Source organism: Pezoporus wallicus, unplaced genomic scaffold, assembly GCF_028554395.1.
Source record: "Pezoporus wallicus isolate ANWC-B61680 ecotype Strahan unplaced genomic scaffold, APGP_CSIRO_Pwel_v1 contig_2908, whole genome shotgun sequence".
NCBI lineage: Eukaryota > Metazoa > Chordata > Aves > Psittaciformes > Psittacidae > Pezoporus > Pezoporus wallicus.
This window is the reverse complement of record NW_026642179.1, coordinates 5,603,472-5,626,433: the sequence shown is the minus strand read 5'-3', so window position 1 is coordinate 5,626,433 and position 22,962 is coordinate 5,603,472. Positions and strand designations below refer to the sequence as shown.

Sequence of the window (22,962 nt, the reverse complement as noted above, 5' to 3'; positions counted from 1 at the left end):
AGGAAACAAAGCCTTTCCAAGCATGGCATTATTGTCTGTCCATGTTTGCTGTCACTTTACCAGCTATTTCCTTATCATTTGTGGACTCGCTTACCAATTAATCAGATTTGACTGGTGGGAGGGTGGTGCAGAGGATATAAATATCCTACTCATTCTGGAAGGCTGATTTTCCTTTTCCTCGATTGCTCTCAGCCCGGCACCACTCACTGGGAGTGAGTGAACAAGCTGTCTGGCTAGGGTTTAAACCACGACAGTTTCAAAATACTTCCCTGGGTTGTTTTTTTTTCTGCCTCCTGCTTATTTGCTTGGTTCTGTGTGTTGGGTATTTTTCCCCTCCTGAATCTACACAATTTCCCCTCTCTAATTTCTCATTTTTTCTCTCTTTACTTTTCTATTTTCTTTGCCCTTTCCTCAGGTGTAAGATGACAATCAGCCATTCAAAAAAGAGTTCCTAATGTGAAGCCAGATTTAAAGCTTTCGTACTGAGTATTTCCTCACACTGGGCACTACATTCAAATATTTGTTCTTATTCTTACATAAGACTCCAAGAAGCCGTAACATGAAAAAATGCTTAAACAGGCACCCACCTGAGCACCGCTAAACTGGGCTTATATCCCCACATCATACTTCTTTTTTAATGAAAACCTGCTGGCTGCCTCAAAAGATAATGTCTAAACAAGCACAAAACAGCCCCATAGAGAGATTATCTCTCCAGTTTTATATACACAAATTTATTACTGCATCATACCTTTAAGAAAAAAGGTTTTTTATGCTTTCCTCTTCTGCAAAGCACTCTTTCCACAGCTGATTTTTAAACTTTCATTACAAGAAGAAAAAAAATCTATAGAAGTTAAGCAGTAAAATGAAATTATCCAGATTTAGTAATGTTAAGGGGCAAAACTATGTGGAATCTGATTTTGAAATTCATGATGGGAACACTTAAGGAGATCACATAAAGATAGATAAAGCAAAAAAAAAAAAAATCTGAGGAGGTGTGTGTTTAAAAGATTGAGGAAATATCATCCCAGGGAGATACCAGCTCATCCATCTGAAGACTCTCACATTGCCCCTGGCTGGAATGGTTGATGGGATTTTTCTTAAGACAGGCTGCTCTTGGGGTAAATTTTGCTGTGTGGAGACCTCATAGCAGCCTTCCAGTATCTGAAGGGGGCCTATAGGGATGCTGCGGGGGGGAACTCTTCATTAGGGACTGTAGTGACAGGACAAGGTGTAATGGGTTAAAACTTAAACAGGAGAAATTTAGATTGGATATAAAGAAAGTCCTTTACTGTAAGGGTGGTGAGGCACTGGAATGGGTTGCCCAGGGAAGCTGTGAATGCTCCATCCCTGGCAGTGTTCAAGGCCAGGTTGGACAGAGCCTTGGGTGACATAGTTTAGTGTGAGGTGTCCCTGCCCATGGCAGGGGGGTTGGAACTAGAGGATCTTAAGGTCCTTTCCAACCATAACTATTCTATGATTCTATGATCCACACGCATCCCCAGTATCCTTGTGGCATCATCCCCCACCCATACCAGTGCACTGCACCACTATCTAAGGACACTTTTTCTGCTCCCTCAGATATCAGAGTCCCAGAAGGAGTAATCAGGTTTTATGGGCTGTCAGGCTGGCCTTGTGGTGGGTAAGGCACTTAGATGTAAAGTCAGCATTAAATATTTTCTCACCTTTAAACCAGTTCTCTTCATTGTCTCAAGATGCAGACAGCTTTATGCCTAGCCAGGAAAAAGAACTGTGGATATCAAGTATCGACACTTTTAAAGGTTATCAGCCATTTCCCCTGACTCATTACACTAAATTGGTAATGAAGAAAAAGAACAGGATTTACCTGTATACACATAAATAATATTTCTGTTACTAACTTTTTCAGGACTGAAGATTTGGCTTTCTTCCCTCCACCTCTCTTTCCCTGTTCTTTATCTGAAATCTGCCTTATTTTTCTCTGCTTTGGCTGTCTCTTCCATCTTTCATTACAACAGTGTTGTTCTCACTCACACATGGGTTATTTCTTTTAACTTCCCTACTGCAGAGAAGAAAGTGGATTTATTTGGAAGGAACTGCTGTAAAGAGCTCCTCCTTGCACAGGTTTCCACCTAGCCTGAGTGTCTGCATACTGTGAAGCATCACAGCTAGGTGGATAAAGGTACTGTGGAGAGAGGCAAGGGAGCATGTGCGTGGTTGATGACCTAACATGGGTAGGAATTGCTCTACAACAGCCCACTCTTCCTTGGATTTCAGCAATGGACACAGGCATGTACCTCCTCCAGAAAGCACATGCAGCACTGTGGGCATGCACATGCCTCCATGCTGACTCCTTCCCCATGGCCTGTGTTTTGCTTGGCTGTGGTTGGTCTTCATGTCAGGTGTTGCTGCAGGAGGCATTGGATTCAGGACCTGTTGTAGAGAACATTTTCTAGGAGAGCACATGGCTCTGCATTGTCACCACAGTGCATGAGGCAACAAAGCCTGGCAGGCTCAGGATTGCTCCCTCCTTTCAGACTAAATTCCTCTTTTATTTGTTAGTGAATGTATGCATTCACCCCTCCTTCTCTTGTTCTGCTCCCCCATAGGCTGGATGTCCTCCCTTCCCTCTGGAGACTCACTCTTTTTTGCTGTGCTCCAAGTGAACTATATCACTTTGAGGATGAAGAGGCAGTAGGGTTGGTCCTGCTACCTTCAGTCACAAGGCAAAGTTGCCTGTATACGAGGAGAGATGTAGTCTGCTGTATTATTGTTGCAGAGCACAGAGGATAATCAGCATGCTGATGGGAGATGACTGCAAATTAGGAGATGAACTAAGGACATGCAGCAGTAAGAGACATTGTTCTTTCACTGCTTTCTTTCTGTGGAGTACATGCCAGCCACCAAGAAGAAAACTGTATGCCGCTCTTGTTCAGTGCAATATAAAGGCAGAGTAAGTAAAAGTGTGCTTCGAGCATTGTAAAATATTGCTATACAGCAGTGCTTTGCATGGCACTGCACAAGTTAACTGGGCACAGAGCTGCTGTTAGCACTGGAAGAGCACCTGAGGATGCGCTTATTATGTTGGGTGTGAACGCAGACTTAAGATGCTTGAAATATAAAGCTGAGCTCCAGTGTTGTTTGGGATCCCTCTGCAGACATAGCAGCTGTGAACTAAATTGAGGATGGTTATAACGTGCCTTGGTCAGGATCTTAGAAGAGCCAAATAAGTGTGTGCTTCTCTATTTAAGACCAGGATTAACACCATGCAGACTCTAATTTGGATTCCAGGAATGAAGTTCAAGAATCTATCCTTGCACAGCCAGGAGGGCTATTTGAGGCAACAGTGAAATTGATTTTGGTTTAAAAAGCTGTATAGGAGATAGGAGTAAATATGGAGAAAAGTAATCTAAAATTGATTAGAAAAGAGCCATTCCCCAGAAGGCATTAAGCCACTGAAGGTAGGCCATTGAATAACCATGAAAAGAAAATAAGAATTCTCTAGTATATACAAATAAGAATCAAATTATTGCATTCCTGAAATAGTATTTTTTGCTTTGGTCCATGTGTCACTCTTTTGTGGTTTAAGATGAGAAAATGTCATAAAAGACTAGAGATGTGGCCCATAACTTGCAAAAAACTCTGGATCAGGATCAGTAACCATCAGAGGGATTTATACCAAAGTTCACCCTAAAAACACAGCAGTGGGAACATACTTTGGGAGTGTAGTGCAAGCAGGACTTGTGTGTCAAATTGTATCACAGATACTAAGCTGAAGGAAAAATGATGGATTTCACACTTGGTGCTGGCATGGTAAAGGAAAAGTCTGGGTGTGTAGTTGCCAGATCTATCTGGATATCTATCCAGATATATCTGGAACATGAAACCGTAGTAGTGGTTTTAATTACCTAGATGAGATTTACTAAATACATCAGTTTGGAGAATGTAGAGGAATTCCCAATGAATGGCTGTGTCACAGACATTAAGTTGGTGTGAAAATTTCTTACTACATTTTTACAACTTTACAATGGACTTTGCACATTTAGTGATGTGGTCTGGGCATTTCTACTTCTAGTTCTCTCTTCAGATTTGATGCATATAAGGCATAGCTAACATGCTAATGAGAAAATGAAATTATTCATTCAATTTTGTCCTTATGAATTTCTAGAGGTTGTATTACAAAATATACCTGTGAACTCCTTTAGTTCCAAGTCCTTGAAATAATTAATGTCTCACCAAGCTGTATACATAACTTAATTAAATGTTTTAAGAGTAAGAGCCTAACTGCTAGTTCAAATGTTCAACTTGGTAAGAGTTCAGATTTAGAATGCCATGTGCAATCTTAAATATCATTTACAGAATTCTTGATGGGAAGTGTTTTTAGGATAGTCCTCATAACAACCAGGACATTAATCTTGCACCCAGCTGTAATAATAGCTACATTTCAAATAATTACATTAATGTCAACTGTTGCATAGGTAGATTATGTATCAGACCTTCAGTGAGAATGACTGTGGGTTTTTTGAGATGAAGGTTTAGGAAAACCAGTGCTTAAATAATGTCCCCCTACCCCAAGGGGTGGGTACAGCCTGGTGTTAGTTTGGACACTGGCTGGTTAGACAGTGACCTAAAACGCAGGAACCAAAACTGGTCCAAAAGTCAAGGTTTTTTACAGGCCTCTTAAATAGACCTTCCTGTAACACTCTGGTGTAGTGCCTTAGGTGTTGTAAGCAGTCCATGTGAGAGTATGTAGGATATATAAACCTGTGACTTCAGCCTTAATAAAAGCATGTTCTCCATCAGCACAAGTCAAGGACTGAACTTCTCTCAGACACTGGTGACCTTCATAGTGTTCATGATGCTGCTGCTATTATAGAAACGTGTCACGGGTGCTTGTCATGTGTCTTCCTAAATTGCAATGATTAAGCAATGAGTATCTGAATGTGCAGTTACAAACCCATATTCATAGCTGTTCTTTGTCTCAAAAACACCTAATCTGGATTGCAGCTGGACCCAGCCTCTGCACCTCCCCTGTCCTGTATATCCCCATATTGGTCTTCTTCAGCCCATGGAGTTATGTTAGGTCTTTGAGGGGACCAGCTTTTCCCTATATAAAGTAACGAGCTGAAGGAGGATCTGACTGAAGGAAAGGATGGCATTACAAGCAGCTGGTGGTGTGGGATGGAGAAGCAGTGCTTCTGTGTTTTGTGATTGTTTTTTCTTGTGAGACCTTAGGTTTTCCTTCAGTCCTCTGTGTCTAAATTTTACACAAGAATCTCAGCTTTCTGAAAAGGGAAGATTAGGTTTTTATCTAATGTATATTGCTATAGAGGGGCTGAAGAAGGAGTTTTGAAGGGCCCTAATTTCCTGCCGGGAATGAAGAAACTAAAAGACCTGTAAAGAAGATGAAATTGCCTCTCTCAGAGGAGCAGTGAAAGCGGGTCTAAGCAACTTAGGCACGGATATATATACTTGCCCTGGTCTTATACTCTGTTATAGATTCAGTTTATTATAGCTGCTGGTAAAAAGAAGCCAGTATTGGGTTTGAAAACATTACTTATGTAAGATAAAGGAAGCCAGAAATACAATGCACATAAATATGAGAGAAAGGAACTGCTTGCTCTCAGAAATGTGGAATAAATTTGCAGAGGCTCGGTAAAAGATGAGAGATTATAAAAAGGCATTAGGGCTGTCAGTGTGAAGGAGTCAGGGAATTGCAGAGCAAGCTCACATTTCCAGTTCAGACTGGAGTTTGTTGTAAAGAATTTCCCAGTCTTTAGAGGTAACAATAGCAGTGCGAAGTGCATTGAAATCTGAAATTCTTTGGAGAATTCAGCAGGCTCATATGGGTATAGGAAAATGTAAATGGTAAGCATAAGCTATGTATATGTAGCAGCTTCATAAAAGCTCAGAGATAAAGAAAATTGTGAAAATGAGCTATTTCTTCAAAACATCAGTCTAGAAAAGAATAGGACTTATACTGACAGAGGACATGTTACAGCCATAGTTTGAAGTTAAGTGTAGATATATTTACATTGTTTTTCTGGCAGAGACTACAAAGTAGTGTTGGATCATGATTTGCATTTCCCTGTGGTTGTGCTAGAGAAGATCTAGCATTGGAGCATCTCACAACATCCATCAGATCTGTGTTTGTCACGCACAGAACCACAGAAGGGGGCTGAGGTGGTTCAAAGAACAGGATTTTCAACCATTTTCAAGGGCTGACAGGGGAGATGTAACATCTAGTCCCAGATATCCTGCATTGAAAGGGCTACTGAAAAATGAAATTAAGATACTTGAGATTTCTTTAAAAATGTAACAGATCTAAAATAAATTCTCCTGCTGCTGAGCTTGAGAAACTACCTTTAAAACATGGTCAGCCTCCCTTTACTTTAAGAGGTGGTTGAGAACCACATTACTGGTACAGGACTAATCTGGGTGCTTGTAAGTACGGTTAACAATATGCAAGAGTCATACTATTTCATGGGGAACAAGGATAGTAAAATGCAAGGAGACACAGCCTGCATACAAAACCAAGGCAATAAAAATCACAAACCTGTGCCTGCCAAGGAGATTGCTTCTTTCTCCTTCAGAGTATAAATCCTGAAAGACAGGCTCTGAGGAGACAAGAAGAACATGGAGATGGAGCCTGGGGAAGTAGCATCTCAAAAGACTCCACTGAAATCAAGCAGAGATCAGCAGGAGCTCCTGAAAGGCATTTTTGAGTGCTGCAAGAGCAGCTAATGCCATTTTATTTTTATTCTTTATAGGAATAATAGCAGGGAAAAAAAAAAAGAGGGTGGTGTAATATGTGCTGTTATTAAGAGAATCAGTGAGAACTGGCCTGACTATAAGCCCCATTTCTCCAGCTAGAGTTTCACCATGCTTGTGAGCTCACTTGCAAACGCCCCAGACCTTTGCCACCAGTTTAGGATCATTGGGTGCCTTCTGCTACTTCTGCTGCCTGTTGCAGGGAAAGCCCATGCCATATTGATGTCCCCTGCAGAGAACAGAGGGTGGTGGTTGTCTAGGTGGTTGTCATTTAGCCTGATTTTGCTGTCTCATCTTTGGCTGTGATTGAATGGTGGCTTTGTTTATAGCATCTATTTTCACGTACCAGTAAAGCAGCTCATACTTTACTGGTGATGTTCAGGTGAGAAAGGGTGTCGTTCTGGATGGGGGCTGGGAGGGGCAGAAGGAGTTTGACAGGGATTCTTATTGTCAAGAAAATGGAGTGCCAGCTGTGTATTGAACCTGGCGAGACTGCAGCAGCATCTCAGATTTTCTTGCACTTTGGAGACCCTCTACAGAGAAAAGAGACTATGTCCATTTGTACCAGGCTTTATTTTGGGGAAATACGCTCAAAGGATACTTTCGTTTGACAGTGATGATAGCTGAGATCTGGGGCCCCTTACTGGAGGAATATGGGGAGAAATGGGTTTTTCTGCTGTGTTAGACATGAAACGCCAGTAGAGTGTGCAATTCTCCCTTTCATCTGCGGCTTCTCTTCCTTAGCTTTGGGTTATGTTGCAATGCTGAAAGTAATCCATCACACCTTGATCTGAGGCCTCAGAACTCTGTCGTGCCTGTTTGTCAGTTGTTTGTAACCTTTTTTAGGACAGCTGCACTTCATAGGTGTGAATACTGTGAAAGAAAGTTTTTTTCCCTCTTCCCTGCTGCTGCCTTGCACTTAACGTTCTTCTGCAGCAGTTAGGAGACTTTCAGCATATACCTGTGTGTGTCATTTTCCTCTTACAAACAGCTTACTGCCTGCTTCCTAGAGACAATATGCTTGACTAGGTGGACTTGGTCTCATGCCTTTTCATCCTTTTCTTAAAATCAAAGCAGGTTACACGTGAATTTTGCAGGTTACACATGAATATACATGACAGGTCTTTGGGCTTTCTGCTTTACTGCCAATAGGTGCCTTTCAGCATCATTTTCTCCTACTTGTATGACTTCAGAACCACGCATGTAGGTGTTTGTTAGGAGGAAATGCCACCTAGTTGGCTGGAGACACCTGTATAATCAAGGATCCATGGTCACCGAGCAGCAGAATATGAATGCCTCAGAGGCAAGTCAGAGATTTACTTTTCTATTCCTTGTGAGCGTAATGAGACTCCTCAGCTACACAAATGGAAGTTAAGAAAACAAGCTTGTTTATTTTAAGGTTATGGAACAATAAACCTGACTTTCTCCCAGTTCTCAAAGCATTGCTCTGGGAGCAGAGTAAGGTCTTTGGGGGACTTTTTACGGTGTATTTCAGAATGCTTTAATGCTTTGTTTTCTCTGAAAGTTACCTGCAAAGAAACCAGTTTCTTGTTGCTTCTTTCACATATCTCTTGGCGTTCTCTAGTAACATATCTGTAATTACAAAGTCAGACCTTGTTTGCTTTGAAAGGCTGTGCCTGATGGGCAAACGGGTAATTAAGAGTTCCAGCCAACTGTAGCCAGCTTTAGCCACAAAACTGTTCATTTTAGGGGAGCTGGAATAATTGACTCAACTTCAGTCTGCTTTGAAAAACTTAAACAGTTGCTGCAGAATATTGGCCAAAAAAAAAAAAAAAGAAGAAGAAGAAAGAAAATAAAATTAAACGGTGCTCACTGAATTGGTATTGTTGATTCTGGTTTTGTGTTGGAGTTTTCAGACTTATTTAAGGCATTCCTTTCTAATATATAGCAGGCTGGGCTTTTTCACCTCTTAATTACCAAGGAAGATTTTCTTTAAGGACTTGAGTTCTTAACTGAAGGAATAAGCTCGTAAGATGTGTGAGACTGCCAAAGATCACAACCATCAAGGAAACTAGGAAATAATGACCCTATTACTGCTGAGATTAAAAAGCAAAAAAAAATGGGGGTAAGGACTTGTCTGGCAAGACTGCGAAATACAGCCTGGGGAGACAGAGCTGGACATTTTTGCACAGTCATGAAGCAGCAAAGAAAAGCTTGTTAACCTTTTTCTATTGATTCCACTTTCCTTTACATTTAAATTGGAGTGTGTAATATTTCCTGTTTTTTCACTACTTTATAGTGCAATTCAGCTGCTGTTGCTAATAACCTTCACGCAGAAGGAAAATCAGTGAAAGCCAATGTGTGATATACTTTTAACTGGAATTAATAGCCCTTGCCCTCAGTTTCAGATAAAAGACTTGATTTGTGATAAAGGTAGAAGGATCAAGAGGTAGTGTGGCTCAGAAAAGCCATTTTCTGATGGCGAATTCCTCTGCTTTATTTTGGCCACAGGTGTCTCAATGCGCAGATGGAGTTAGAGAAAGCAGAAACGGTTAACGCCCTATAAAGGCTTAATGTTCCATAAACATAAATGTGGGGAAAGCATGCTGGCAGCTGCTTTCGAATCCCCCATGAAGAAAGATAAAGATGTGATGAAACCTGCTTTGCTGCGCTGCACGCCCTGCTTTGCTGGGACCTGCAGTTATGCTCCCCTGGTGGGACTGCTGTTGGAAACTGTGTTGAAAAGACGTCTGTGAAGGCATTCTCTGCCCAAATGGGTAGTGATATATCCTTACTATGGAATGATTGTGGTGGTTCGGAATAGTCGTTTTTAGACAGCAGCGTCTCTGGGTAAAGTGGTGGGGTTTCATTGGACTAGTAAGTGGAATGACTCATGTTTTCACAGTTTCGGCTTTCATGTATGCCTGCACTGTTTATGTTGTATGGATACCACCTGTGGAATGGACCCACTATACTGGGCTGCTAAACAAATGGTGCAACTGATTTAAACCAGGTTTACAGGGCACACTGGAGCAACAGGTGAAGGACCATCAAGTCTTATTTTGAGTTTTCCCAAGTGCTTTTTAAACTAGCCAAGGCCATTTAGCTAATGCCATGGTACTACTTTGAAAAACTGAGCTGACAGTTGTACTTGAGATGCAAGCCAGCCAGGTACAGGACACTCACTGCGGTGTGCTCTCAGGAGGCAGCAAAAGCATGCCAGTGACAGGGTGGAATATTGCCGCAGAGGCCAGAGGTGGTAACTGGGCCTGGCCTCATAAATCCCATGGGCAAACTCTGATAATACCAATGGTCTCACTGTGGAATATTGATTAGCATGAACTCATAAGTGACAATGTAGCTCTTTCATAATTTGCTTTTGATACAAACTGTTGTCAAAATGGATTTTTCCCACGTCCCTTCGAGTTTGTTATCAGAGCTGTGCTGCATGTGGCCTTTCACTGCACTCCACAAAAAGAGGCAGAGATCTTGCTCTGTCTGCCCATCAGAAATGCTTCCCCTTCCCTCCTTTGCCTCTCAGTCTTTGCACCTATGCTCTGGTAGCTGGACTTCTTGCTCAGCTGGTTTGGTTTTTGCTACTGGTGTGGTACTAATTTTACTTGCCTACCCTACAAGGGGCAATGTCTTCTTCAAAAGGAAGGTGGAGGGGGCTGGGGCAAGGCTCACAACAAAGAATGTGCAATCTGGGCAAAGTCCTTCCCTCTGCAAAGGGAATGCTGCAAAGTCTAGATTTGCTCAAGCTCCGTGTCTGTCTAACATCTTTGGAGTCAGCAACTGCATTATCTATGCAAGACTTTGCATTTGGGAATGACCCTTCTCCCTTTGCCTTCGGAAAAGTTGTTAAATACACTAGAAACTCATTGTCACGTACCTCAGCCCCCTTTACTCTCATTCAAAGGCAACAGCCATTCCTGCATTCCCCTGGGGAAAAAATTGCTGTGAATCCACAGCACTTGCAGGGTGTACATTGAGAGATGAATTTTGCCTGGGATGGATGGACCCTTTCCTGTGGCATAAGCATCTTTTGCTGTTTGGGTACAGCATAAGACAGCCCAGCAAAAGACGCTGCAGTGATGAGCATTGCCAGCATCTCAGAAACCCTTTAGGCACAGAACCAGGGTGAAGCCTCCACTCACCTGAAATAAAGCGTGCCCAAGAAGGAAAATACCATCCTGTCACTGAGAGCTGGAGACAGAAAGCAGCTCTTGGCTTTGGCTATAGCACTGGTGCTTCACTGTGTGCCAGGGCTTGCACTGTAAAACACAGCCAGTGCTGGAAGCGTGGACAAGGAGCACTGAAAACTGATGCTGCGCAGCACCCTGGCGCTTTGTGTCTCGTTGAGCACCGTATGCCTGAGGCGGGACCCCTCCTCTTCCAGCGCAGGGGTAACAGGGCTGACCCGCCAGGCCGCACCGGCGGGGCTCTGCTCGCCGCCTCGCTCCCGGGGGCGGCCCTGCGCGGAGTACGGGCCCTCCCCGGGGACCCCCGGCCCGGCCCATGCCGCGCCCGGCGCGGACAGGGGTTAACACCAGCGAGCGGAGCCGAGTGGAGGGCGCCGCACCGCCCCTCGCACAGCGGCCCCGCAGCGCCGCCGCTCGGTCCCGCCGCCGCCCCCCTCCTCCCTCGGCCCCGCTGCCGCCTCGGCTGCGGCCCCGGCTCGCCGCTGCGCGCATGGCCCCGGTAAGTCCGCCGGGGGGAGCGCGGCTCCTCCGCAACAAAAGCGGGGCGGCGCCGGGCCGGGCGAGCGGAGTCCCCCGAAGTAACGGGCCCGCAGCGCGGGGCTGGGGGGAGCGACGTGACATTGCCGAGAGGCAGGGCACGGGCACCCCGCGGGGCTGCGGCGCTGGGCGGGCAGGTGGCGAGCCCCGCGGCTGGGAGGTGCGCAGCATGCGGGCAGGGCCGGTGAGGAGCCGGCGGTCACGGCGGGGATGCGCGGCCCTCCGCGGCCTTCAGACCCCGCAGCTCCGGTGAGAGGCTGGCCCAGAGTCCGCGGCCGGGGCCGTCGTGTCGTGGGGGGCCCGGCCGGAGCTACCTGGGTAAGGAATCTCTAGCGTTTGGGTCGCTGAGACCAAATCTGGCAACCCCATGAGTGTGGCAGCCCCATGGGTGCACACGGGGCGATGCGCACCAGGACCCGATGGCGACCGAGGCTGCTGCAAGGAATGCCCGGCTGCAGGGGATGGGGGAGCTGTCATTGCCCGGGCAGCAGAGGGGATGCGAAGCCCTGGTGCCCCAGGAGGGGATATAGCAGGTTTGGGTGGTTTCTATGGGGAAGAGGATGAGCTGGTGTAGCAGGGTGAGGTCAGAGCAGCCTGTGCTCTACTAGGGATCTCACCCAGTGAGTATATGACTGGGCAGCCCTCCACTAAAGCAAGTGAGCACTCTTGTTCAAAGGCTTGCACATTTCCCATGTGTGATCCGCCTTTAGCTTTGGAAAAGATTACGCTTCCCAGGACAAATGGAGGACCTATCATTTCAAGATCATCTCCTAAGGAGGTCTTCTTCAATAGATAGAGACAGAGTCTGTATTTCACTCAGCTGTCTTTGTGTCACTTAGGCAGTGTAGAAGGAACAGACATCCCCAACTCTCACTTTAAGGGAAGCAGACATCCCTGACCCCCAGTGTTAAGGGGACCTTCCCCACAGGGATGTGCTTGGTGTGGTGCATCCATAAGGAGAGCTGCCTTTGTCCCCTTTCTCCTCGTAGCCCTCGGTGGAATATATTACAGGAAGGCCAGTGGGAGTGAACGGGGGATTCTCACTTTAACTGTGGTCTCCTGAAAGCTGAAACCAACCACTGGAGTGTAGAGTAAGCCTGAGGTAGCTCTAAACTCATTCAGTGGAGATTCAGAAAACTGGAGCTGGTTCTTGCGGAGTTCCTACTCTGAGTTTATCAGCAAGTGCTGGCTTCGGATGGCTTCACGCAGGTTTACATACAGCTATGTCCAGTGTTTATAAAAGGAACAGCAGTTCGGTCTGAGTTCCCATAAATTAGACTGGTTTTCTGAGAGAGACAAGAGGAGATTCTTAATATGAGCATTTATCCTGTGTGTTTCATAGCGTCATTTCAGAAGCAGCTGACAACCCTCTGCAACTAAGGCCTTCCTGCACTTAGAGCGCACCCCGTGTGTATATATATATATATATGTATAGTCACACACATGCTTCCAAGGAAGATTCTTCCCCTAATGTTTCTGAGTGTGAACACTGATACTTGATGAAGACTGGCCAGCGTTCTCCTGTAACATTCATTGAATGACACAACAAACCCCATCTCTCTGCCCAGGACAGAGCCAGATATGGTGACACAACCCTAAGCAGGAAAAACGGATTATTTTTCCATCATGCCTTGTTCAAGAACAGCCATCTCCCAAATTGGACTACAGCAAGTGAACAAGTTTTTGTGAGAGGACACTATCTCTTCAACACAGTTATCTCCGAGAAGATAACATCTTTCTCTTTGAATGCTGAGCAATACCATTTCACATACCTCAGTCTCCCACACTTTTGGCCTGGGGAAGCACTGTTGACCTTGATGATGCTGCCTTCTCTTGTTTCCATGTTCCCGTATGTCCCCTTTCAGACAGTGTATCTGTTTCTATACTGTGCAGCAGAGCATCAATGGCTGATCCTCCTTGGCTGCTCACTTTTCTCTTCTGTGCCTTTTATCAGTGCCAGTTGCCTGCTGAGACATTCTTACATTGTTCAGGGCCACCAGCAGCTTCCAGGCAGCATTCTGCAACTCTTCCTCCGGCGCTGCTTTCCTTATGGTCAGCAACTGAAGTCTCTGCAGTGAACTCTGCACCTGGGTATCTTGTAGCCTCAGGAGGAGATCCTGCATGTCAGTGGTGGGCAGCTTTCCTTGCTGCTGCCCACTGGCTCTCACCTCTGTGGCATGTGGGTCAGAAGGATTTAGTTGCATGTGCGTCGACTGTGGCGTGGTTGCAGGTAAGGAGGTGGGGATCTTCCTTGTTGGGGCTGGAGTCGTGACAACTACTTCCTTGGCAGGGCTGGAGCGGCTTGGCTGGGCGGTTGTGGGACGTATGGGGAGAAGGGGGGTGGTACTGAAGATGCTGGACAACATGGAATCAGTGCTCATGTCATTGAAGGTGCGTGTGCTGTCCAGATTGGCTTTGCTGTCTCCTGGGCATGCAGTCCTCTGTGGAAGAGAAAACACTCCCCTGTAGAGGCAGTGGGCTTCAAGAGCAGGCAGCTATTCTGTGGGGTTAGAACTCGCTGCACAGTCCCATCTTTCCCACTCCTACAAAAATGAGCCCAAGAAAGGAAGAAACCTTTGCTCCTTTCTTTGTCAAGTCTCCCCATAAGTGTCTCCGTGTGACTCCCAGTTGTCTTTCTCTTTGCTTTCCTTGTCTTCTAGGCTTCATTAATCACCCTTTCTCCTTCAGTAACCTAGATAGACAGTCTCAACTAGGTTGGGAATGAGAGATGGAGCTAAGGGCTGAACCTCAAAGGTTCGTTTTCTTGAGTACCTTCTTCAAAGTCTCTTTGTTGGCAAGTGGCTGCAGGTGCCACCTGTGTAAGCTAGTCAGCTTGGTGTGAGTGCCCCTGGAAGGTGGGCTGCCCATAGCTCTCTTGGATCTTCCCTGTATTTTTGCCTTCCTCCCGTTTTCCCACTTCCTTATTTCCAGGGTGCCCCGTTTTGCCTGTTGCTTGCCCAGAGCACACCACCACAGTCTTCAGGAAACAGCTAAATAACTCACCTTAATGAAATACTTTTTCTTAGTACAGCGATAAAAAGAAAAGGTGCAGAAGTCAGGAAAGATAGGACTTTTTGGCAGTTCAGAGCATACGGGCCCTAGAAAGAGGTAAATAAAGACACAGACTCAGCTATAAACTCCAGTGCTGGGGTCCCACCAGCCCTCAGCAATAACCTCACTGTGGAAGGACATCGCTCCATGAAAAGCCCCATGGCCATTTGGGTGCCTCCCTGAACCCAGGTGAGAAACTCCATCACTTCTTGGTTATTTTCATGACCCTAGGCATAAGAGGAAGCTAGTCCTAAGGACACGTAGATGCAATCAAGTGTGATAGAGGATGCTCACAAGCAGATGTCTTCTCACTGCAGGATTGCTATCCACCCTTCTCACCCACCAGCTCTTGAGTCTCCCATCTCTCCCAGTGGTCAGCTCAGTGCTGGCCATGGGGGATGCCTACCCGCCCATCTGCTTGCCCTTGGGAGTCACAGTTGTCTTTACCCTCAGGGATGACTCCGTGGTTTTCATACTCATCCAGCCTCTGGACCAGGGGGTACTGGCAGCCGTACAGCATGCGAAGGAAGCAGGCAGTGTTGGCACGGCCTGCTGTCTGGAGGAACCTGAAGAACTGGCTGTACTCCTCATCAGAGAGTGGTGTTCCAGGCTGCTGTGCCTTCCCGCCGTGGGAGCTGGCATTGAAGCCCAAACCCAAGAGCACTGGTGAAAAATAAAATGTAGGGAGTCAAAGGAAATGCTAACCATGGCACACCTGGAGGAGCTGAAGGGCTGAACCCAGATCTCTTGTTGCCCTGTCTGGGTGCAGGATCCAACAAATGGGAAATGCAGTAACAGGCTCAAGATGGGAGGTCTAGACTTTGGGGAAGACTTTCTCTGCCCATGTTGAAAGTGGTGTAGTGTTTGGTGGCAGTACATGGCTGAAGGACCTTCACCAAAGCTCTAGAGATTCAAATCTTGAATTGGGAGAAATGTCTTGGAAATCATGGAACTGGGAATGTAGCTGTTGTCAGGGTGGAGCAAGGGAACTGTTTCCTATCAAAATTTCAGCCTCCGCAAATTCTGTTCCTCCACTTAACTGGGTCCAAACCCCTCGAGTTAATGGAGCATGCTCCAGTGGATGTGTGTGTGCCCTTACCATGGTCCAAGCATTCACTGAACCCTTATGCAAAACTTAAAGCCAGTTCTTCCCTGTGAAGAACATTATGAAAGCTCATGAAATCAAACTTTTGGAGGTTAGATGCGCCAAAAAATAAAAGCTTCTTGTGCAATCTTAATTTCATCTCCCCTTGCATATGCTTTTTATATGTTCTTTAAGTACACAGCAACCTACTCTTCCTTCCTAAAGACTTGGTAGCTCCCTCAGTGTAGAGACTGCACCTGCTGTGTGAGGGAGTTGGCTTCCCAGGTTAAACACTTACTATATTCAGGACATCTGCCTCATTTCCCACAAACTGGAAGATACATGGAAGAATGAGTCAGGAAGATGCTGCAAGGATAGTTTTGTAGATACTCTTCGAAGAAGTAGGTTTTATTCCTGGCTACACCACAGAGGTTCCTGTGTGATGCTAGGCAAGTACCAGGTTTCTTGGTGTGTTATTAATGGCATTTTCCTTACCTTGTGGGTTGCTGTTTATAGGAATGCTGAGCTCTCTTGCTGTTTTGGAGTCTGTGTGTGGTGTATTTTGAATGGCAAGTAAGTGCTACATTAGCATATGTATTCTGAGAAGCCAGGGCTGAGATAGCTCAAACTGAGATTCTAAAAGTAGCAGATGTTTTTGACTTTAATTCCTCTCTGCCCTCATTTTGCCATTTGCAAAATCACTAGAAACCAATTAATAGCTGTAAAGCTCTAAAACATAGAGTATGTAAGAAGTTAATGAGGAAATGAGTCAACCTGTCTACAGCAGAATTCAAATGGGATCAAGTAAATAAATCTGAGTCAAACACTGAATGATAAGGGTGACACAACATACCGAATAGCTGCTCATTAGAAAGGCAGTGTCCATCCAAGGGACTAAAGAAGCCGACACCCATGTAAAAACATTGAAGCTAGGTAATTAAAGAGCTGGGTCACCATGCCCATGCCCAGGGGGAACAAATCTAACAGTACAAAATGAGTGTGATTCAGGCATGCTCAAAGTTTGACTTTGCAACCTCTGTAATGTTCTCTTAGCATAGGACATGGTGGTTTTTTGTTGTTGTTGTTAAAAACTAACTTAAAAGCTTCCTCATGGCCTATGTCTTATTAACAGCTATGCCAACTTATTAACACCTATGTGTCTGTAGATTCAGCAGGATCAAAGAAAAGCATGTAACCTTCCCCCCCGAGAGGACAGCAGGGGTTATTGAGCACTCGGTGAGGCAGTAGGAGAGGAGAACACCACACTTGGCCAGGTGACTATGTGTGGGTTTGCAGAAAGCAGGGGAATGAGTAGAATGGGGGATAGTGGACCCCTCCAGGGTTATCTGCTAGGATGTGGCCAGAGCAGCCTGGCCTTTCTGTCCATTTCTTCCAGCTATATCCCCTTCTGTTTGTCTTTAACCAAGGTCCTCCCTCAGACCTCTTTTTTCCTGTCACTTCACCTGGATAGCTCTTCCCTTATGGCCTTGCAAGTCACGTCTACATCTGTGCCTCTGTGCTCATGTCTGGTTTACTCACCCAGCTGTCCCCATCATCACATCCCCAGTCTCCACCTCTGCTCCAGCCTCAGCTCACTACATCCAGCTCCTAGTCCTCCTCCCTGGTTCCTAGGTCACTCTCTGGCCCTCCTTGATGAATAAAATATTAGCTCCAGTCAGGGACAACTGGCAAAGTTTTAATCTCTTTGCACCTGAGGCATTCAGGGGTGCTCCTGTCTTTCCCTCTTGCCCTCAAGTTGCTGAAGCTGAGGAGCCATGGGGAGGGGTAAAGAGCAGCTGGTTTGGTTGCTGTTCCTCACAACCTTGCTTGAAAGAGAGATGTGTCCTACTCACCAAACAAAGCCAGACAAGCCCATGTGGCCGACATCACGCCGTGAGCGATGCCTATAACAGCTTGGGACACACTCCTGCCAGAGGTGTCACATCCTCTGCTTTGCCCGCCTGCCTGTGTCCTCGTCCTGCCACACCGGGTTCCCCAGCAGCAGTGGAATGTCTTGTGGCGTCACAGACACCTCAGTTCCAACTGTTCCTCCTGCCCATGCTCCCCTCCGCCTCCCCTTCTGCCCTGCCACTGGGTGTGTGCCCTACCTGGCACTGGGTTTTGTGCTGGGGAAGGCAGCAGGGGACTAAGCCTGCTGAATGAGGCTGAGTTCGGACCCAGGCCACCTCCTGCCATAGCGGGGTCTGCCCTCCTTGCTGTGACAACAGGTCCAAACTCAGAGGAGAGCCCTCACAGAGTATGTTTGATTTTCTCAGGTTGATGTACACTGCAGCTTTCTGTTCTCCCTGCCCCTCCTGCCTCCCAGGCTTGAGGTCTTAGTGGTGGCTCTCCCATCCCTGGCCAGCTATGTCTTTTGTGGGGCAGCCCCTTTGGGGCCTCTGTCTCTGTCATCACAGGACCTGGGTGTGGCCCATTGCCTCCCCATGCTACAGGTTCTTGTTCCTCATTCAGCCTCGTAAGACTGGGTTATCAGTCAGGACACTTATCTGGGGACTTGGCTTTATCCAGACATGGTTGTTCTGGAGACTGGCACCTCATGCCTGTCTGGTGCTTGGTGGCGCTTCAGGTTTCCCATATTGTTTAGGGACAGATCTTTACCACCCATTGCACAATGTGCTTTTCTGCCATATCCCACAACCTGCCTGGCTCTGCACATCAACTGTCTCCTACATCCATGTCTGCTTTCTGTAGGTGCTCACCCATCATTTTAGGGTGCCTGTTTTGACTATATGCTCACCTTGAACAACAGCAGAGACTGAACCAGAAGGACATTTCTCTCCTCCTAAAATTAGGAGGATGGTTCAGCAGGGTCACAGCGGCACTGCCTCATAGGTGTGATGGGGGTTGTACAGAGAGGGAAACCTCGGCTTCCCTGCCTTTTACCTGGGATTAAAGCCTGCAGCCACTGCCTGCTGCTGGAAGGATTGGAAACTCTCCCCATGGGGGGATACCCACTGAATCCACTGTGGAGTAGGCAGCAGGGAGCAGGAACGATATGATTCCAAGCTGAGGCAGAGCCAACAGAATGTCAGCTCTCCATGTGACTGGGGGGCTTCTTTTATCGTGATGGCGTTATACAGGTGGGGAAATCTTCCATCTGTCCTTGGGAGGGTCTGGCAGCTGATGTCTGTTGTGGTACCCTCCTCTGGTACACCACTGAGCATCCAGTTCAGTTTTTCTCATTTTGAAAGCAAAATATGCTGGTTCACATTTCTTTTTCATTTCTACTGATGAACACCTGGTCATCAGTAATTTTACTTACTTCTAGTGGCACGGTGGGCATCCACGTGACCAGAAAGGTGAAACTCCATTGCAGAGCTGGCATTCCCATGTGCAGGTTTTAGCATTTTCTTTCTTTAACCTGTACAGTTCTAGGATATCACTGAGCCCTCATCATCTTCAAATGCCTCTAAACAAATGCCACTGCACAAATATAGTGCTGAAGCTAAATGAGTGACCTAATTTTCTATCCACAAACCCCACTCCCGCGCAGCACACTTCTGCTCTGAACAGAGATCCTTGAGAAGTGGGATTGTGTGTTGGCTGTCAGAACTGGCCAGACTAAATTATCTTGGTGTTCATGCATTAACAGGTGTGTGTGACTGCTTTCCTGCTCGCTGCCAGCCCTGTAAACTCCATCTGGAACAAGACAGCCAAGTTGCCATTTTTCTGGAGCACAGGGCAGGACATCCTGCCTTTGGACTGCTCCTGTCGGTAACGTGAGCAGATCAAAGTATCTTCTCTCACCCAGACCTATGCGTGCCTGGCTGAGCCACTGAGAGCGACCAGGCAAAATACTCCTTGGGTAAAAGCAATAGACTGTCTGCATCCAGACAGACACAGAGAGCAGCCCAGTTGTGAAGGGAATGTGGCATTTTCCCTCTACCAGAACTGCTGAACTGCATTAAACACATTATGTTTTTTCTTAGTTCACTAGGAAGAAAGGAGATGGAGGGAAAGTGGTTTGAGGAATTGATGTTTTTCTTACATCAAACTAAGTGGGATGCATTTTTGGTCTTAAAGTGCAGCAGGAGGACCACTGTGACACTTGTGAGAAGGCAGCAAGCTGTCAGGCAGCTCTCTGCAGCATGTGTAGTTGACCCTGGGTTCGCAACATGAGCTGCCCCTGGTTATTGGACCCAAACAGCAGTGTCATGGTGTGCATGGCAGGACAGACAGTGACCCTGACGCATGTTTCTGGGTGTCATTTTCCTCTGGTCTAGGTTGCTTTTGTCTCCAATACTTATTCTCCTGTAATCTCACTCTACAGCACTGCTACTACAATGGGTATTTATTTCACCTGTTTTCTTTCCTCTGATCAGGATCTGCAGTCACTGATGGTTTAAACATCCTGGATGGTGTGATGAGAAACAGCTTTGTGGCCAGAAGCAGTGGAACACCAAGAGAGCAGAAAGTTTGCTTCCCAGGTGAGAAACTGAACAGAGCATGTCTGGGAAGGGGAGAGAAGAGCTGAGTGCTGAAAATTTGGTGTGTGCTGTGCTGCATACTACACGCTCATCCTGCCTCTGCTGCTCCTGTACTGTAAAGATTCTGCTTTCAGGAGGATTTGTAGGCAAGGTACGATAAAGATGAAACACACTCTTGGGGTATCTAATATCCTTTCAAAAAGACCCTATCCAAATGGAATTAAATCCTGTGTATTTTCAGCAAAGACTATACTCAGAAAGCACAGCTAACCAAAGCGTGGCTTTTTCTTCCTTTCACACTGACAATCTTTCTGATGTTGTACTGGTTTTCTGCCTCGAGGTGCATGCCTCGGGCCAGTGCTGTATCTTTATTTGTACTGCAAATGTTTTTCAGCCCTGAGTGTTGTAAACAAAACTTTGGGAATCACTATAACCAGTGCAGTGGTGTCTTCCAGTATCTGCAGATTACCTGAAACCAAACCTGAGGGGTTTGTCCTGCTGCATTCACCTCATATTCTGACCTTCCACACGTAAGAGGATGATGTTAACTCTGTAAGCAGTTCCATCCAGCTAATCGGCTTACCTCACGCTCCAGCATCCATTTCTGAGGTGTGTTCTCCTTATAACTAATAAAAAATCAGAAAGCTCTGAATGTTTCAGTCTAATGGTTCATTTCCGTGCTTGATTAATAAAACAGTTTATCTTTCCACTTCCCTATCTGTTCTGTAGACAGAATCTACGTGTAATTTTCTGCAGAATATATAGCGCTTTCTTTTTAAGGAAAAGGGCTATGACTGGAAAGAAGAAAGAAAATGGTCTACTTGGCAGGTGTGGATGCTCCTGTGGTGTTGGCTGCTTCCCTCCCTGATTAAGCATGGGAGTGCTGGAAGGAAAGCAGTGATTCATAGGCAACAGGAAGAGAAGCAGCTACAGTAGGTGTTGTTGAGGAGAGCAGCGATGACGTTCCTCTAACCTTGCTAGACATGGGAACTGTGAGGACAAGCATGTGACAGGTTTTGTCTTTTATGGCTGTAACCTTTTGACAGAGGACCCTTTTTGCAACCTGTACAGCAGCGGCTACCTGTCCTTGGGTCATATTCCCCTCCCATACTCAGTCTCCGTGCCCTCTCTCTGCCTGGAGCAGATATTGAGGGGCTGGCTCCTTTGCTGTTAGCTAATGGTAGCTGATGTGCTGCAGTTGCCTTGTTTGGACTTCTCCCTCAGAGAAGCAGGGGGGTTATTCATTGCTAGTTCCTCTGTTCACTCCAGCAGGTGCCAGGACCATGGGTGACACACAGAAGGGCAAGATTCATCAGGGAAGTCCTGTGAGACCTGGACTGCATCTGTTCCCCTCCAGAATGCTCAAAGGAAATACCCTCCAGGATGCTGACCAAAGACATGACTGCAAGCAGGAGCTGGAGATAAAAAGTGAGGTGGAGACATCTTATGGAGAGAGGCAGAGAATGGTAACTCCCTGTGGGACGGAAGTCTGGGAGTGCGACAACAGTGATAGAGGCCACATGAGCAAGGCTATCCTTGCTGGTGACAAGCCAGACCCAACCATTTGTGGGAACGGTGCCATTTGGATTCAGCAGATGGGAGAGAAAACCTACGAGTGTCCTGAGTGTGGGAAGAGCTTCAGCCGGAGCTCATACCTGAGCCAGCATCAGAGGATCCACCTAGCAGAGAAACCCTTCAGCTGCTCCGAATGTGGGAAGAGTTTCACCCGCAACTCGGACCTGATCAAACACCAGCGGATCCACACTGGCGAGAAGCCTTACCAGTGCAGTGAGTGTGAGAAGACCTTCAGCCAGAGGTCCAATGTGATCAGGCACCAGCGGACCCACACAGGAGAAAGACACTACCAGTGCAACGAATGTGGGAAGAGCTTCAGCCAGAACTCACACCTCATTGTCCACCAGCGGAGCCACAAGGGTGAGAAACCCTTTAATTGCCCACGGTGTGAGAAAAGCTTCAGCGATCGCTCCTCCCTGATCATACACCGGAGAGTCCACACTGGAGAGAAGCCTCACAAGTGCCAGGAATGTGGGAAGCGTTTCCGGGACAGCTCGGCCATCATTCGGCATCAGAGGATCCACACAGGAGAAAAACCGTATGAGTGCACCGAGTGTAGAAAAGCCTTCCGGCAGAGCTCCTCACTGGTGACCCACATGCGAACGCACACAGGTGAAAAGCCCTACAAGTGCCCAGTGTGTGGAAAGGGCTTTAGCCAGAGCTCAGCGCTCACCACTCATCGCCGGATCCACGGTGGGGCAGCCTTGCCCATATACCATGGTAGCCTCCTGCCCAACCCCTACCAGTGCGCTGAGTGTGGCCGGAGGTGCAGCGACCGCTCCACCCTGACCAAGCACCAGAGCACGCATGCTGAGGAGCGGCCCTACATCTGTGTGGAGTGCGGGGACAGCTTCCGACGGAGCTCGGCTCTCAACGTGCACCTGAGGATCCATCGCGGGGAGAGACCATACAAGTGTGAGGAATGTGGAAAAGCATTCAGGCACAGCTCAGCCCTCGGTGCCCACCTGAGGATCCATGCAGGAGCCAAGCCCTACAAGTGTGGCGAGTGTGGGAAAAGCTTCCGGAAAAGCTCAACACTTAAAGTGCATTTGAAGATCCACACAGCCAAGAAACATTATAAATGTATGCTGGGTAGGAGAATGCTCACTTCCAGCTCACTTCTGCCATAGGGCTGCAGTGGATGTTCAGAACGGGAAACAAAAGCAGTGATTGAGGATACCTGAAAAAGGTGGGCGATGAGAACCACGTTGGGAAGAGACTGACTGGAGACATGCTTACCCCAGTGGGACAAAAACCATTAGGAGGTCTGGAAGCAGGGAGTCAGTCATAAGAGTCAAGTGCTGGTGGTTTAGGAAGAGCGCAGAGAGCTTAAGGAATGGGCACCAGCTTCTGGGTA

At 46.8% G+C, this 22,962-nt stretch overlaps 1 protein-coding gene and 1 long non-coding RNA gene across 5 annotated transcripts; one reads left to right on the top strand and one right to left on the bottom strand.

The window, feature by feature from the left end:
• The first annotated feature begins 2,049 nt into the window (after positions 1 to 2,049).
• On the top strand, positions 2,050 to 22,838 carry LOC130609196 (zinc finger protein OZF-like). 4 transcript variants are annotated; one of them, XM_057427885.1, is made up of 4 exons: positions 2,050 to 2,158; positions 2,586 to 2,929; positions 19,926 to 20,030; positions 21,300 to 22,838. In XM_057427885.1, the coding sequence occupies exons 3-4, from the start codon at positions 19,967 to 19,969 to the stop codon at positions 22,733 to 22,735; spliced, it is 1,500 nt and encodes a 499-aa protein (XP_057283868.1). In that variant the 5' UTR covers positions 2,050 to 2,158; positions 2,586 to 2,929; positions 19,926 to 19,966; the 3' UTR covers positions 22,736 to 22,838. The 4 variants fall into 4 exon arrangements, with proteins under 4 accessions (XP_057283868.1, XP_057283867.1, XP_057283869.1 ...); XM_057427884.1 differs by lacking the exons at positions 2,050 to 2,158; positions 2,586 to 2,929 and adding an exon at positions 16,675 to 17,677; XM_057427886.1 differs by lacking the exons at positions 2,050 to 2,158; positions 2,586 to 2,929 and adding an exon at positions 20,495 to 20,639 and having other exon boundaries at positions 18,891 to 20,030.
• LOC130609197 (uncharacterized) lies at positions 13,749 to 15,442 on the bottom strand. The gene is made up of 3 exons (XR_008974730.1): positions 14,946 to 15,442; positions 14,451 to 14,545; positions 13,749 to 13,888 (listed from the first exon to the last, which is right to left on the bottom strand). It is a non-coding gene; the product is annotated as an uncharacterized LOC130609197 (long non-coding RNA).
• Positions 22,839 to 22,962: the final 124 nt, after the last annotated feature.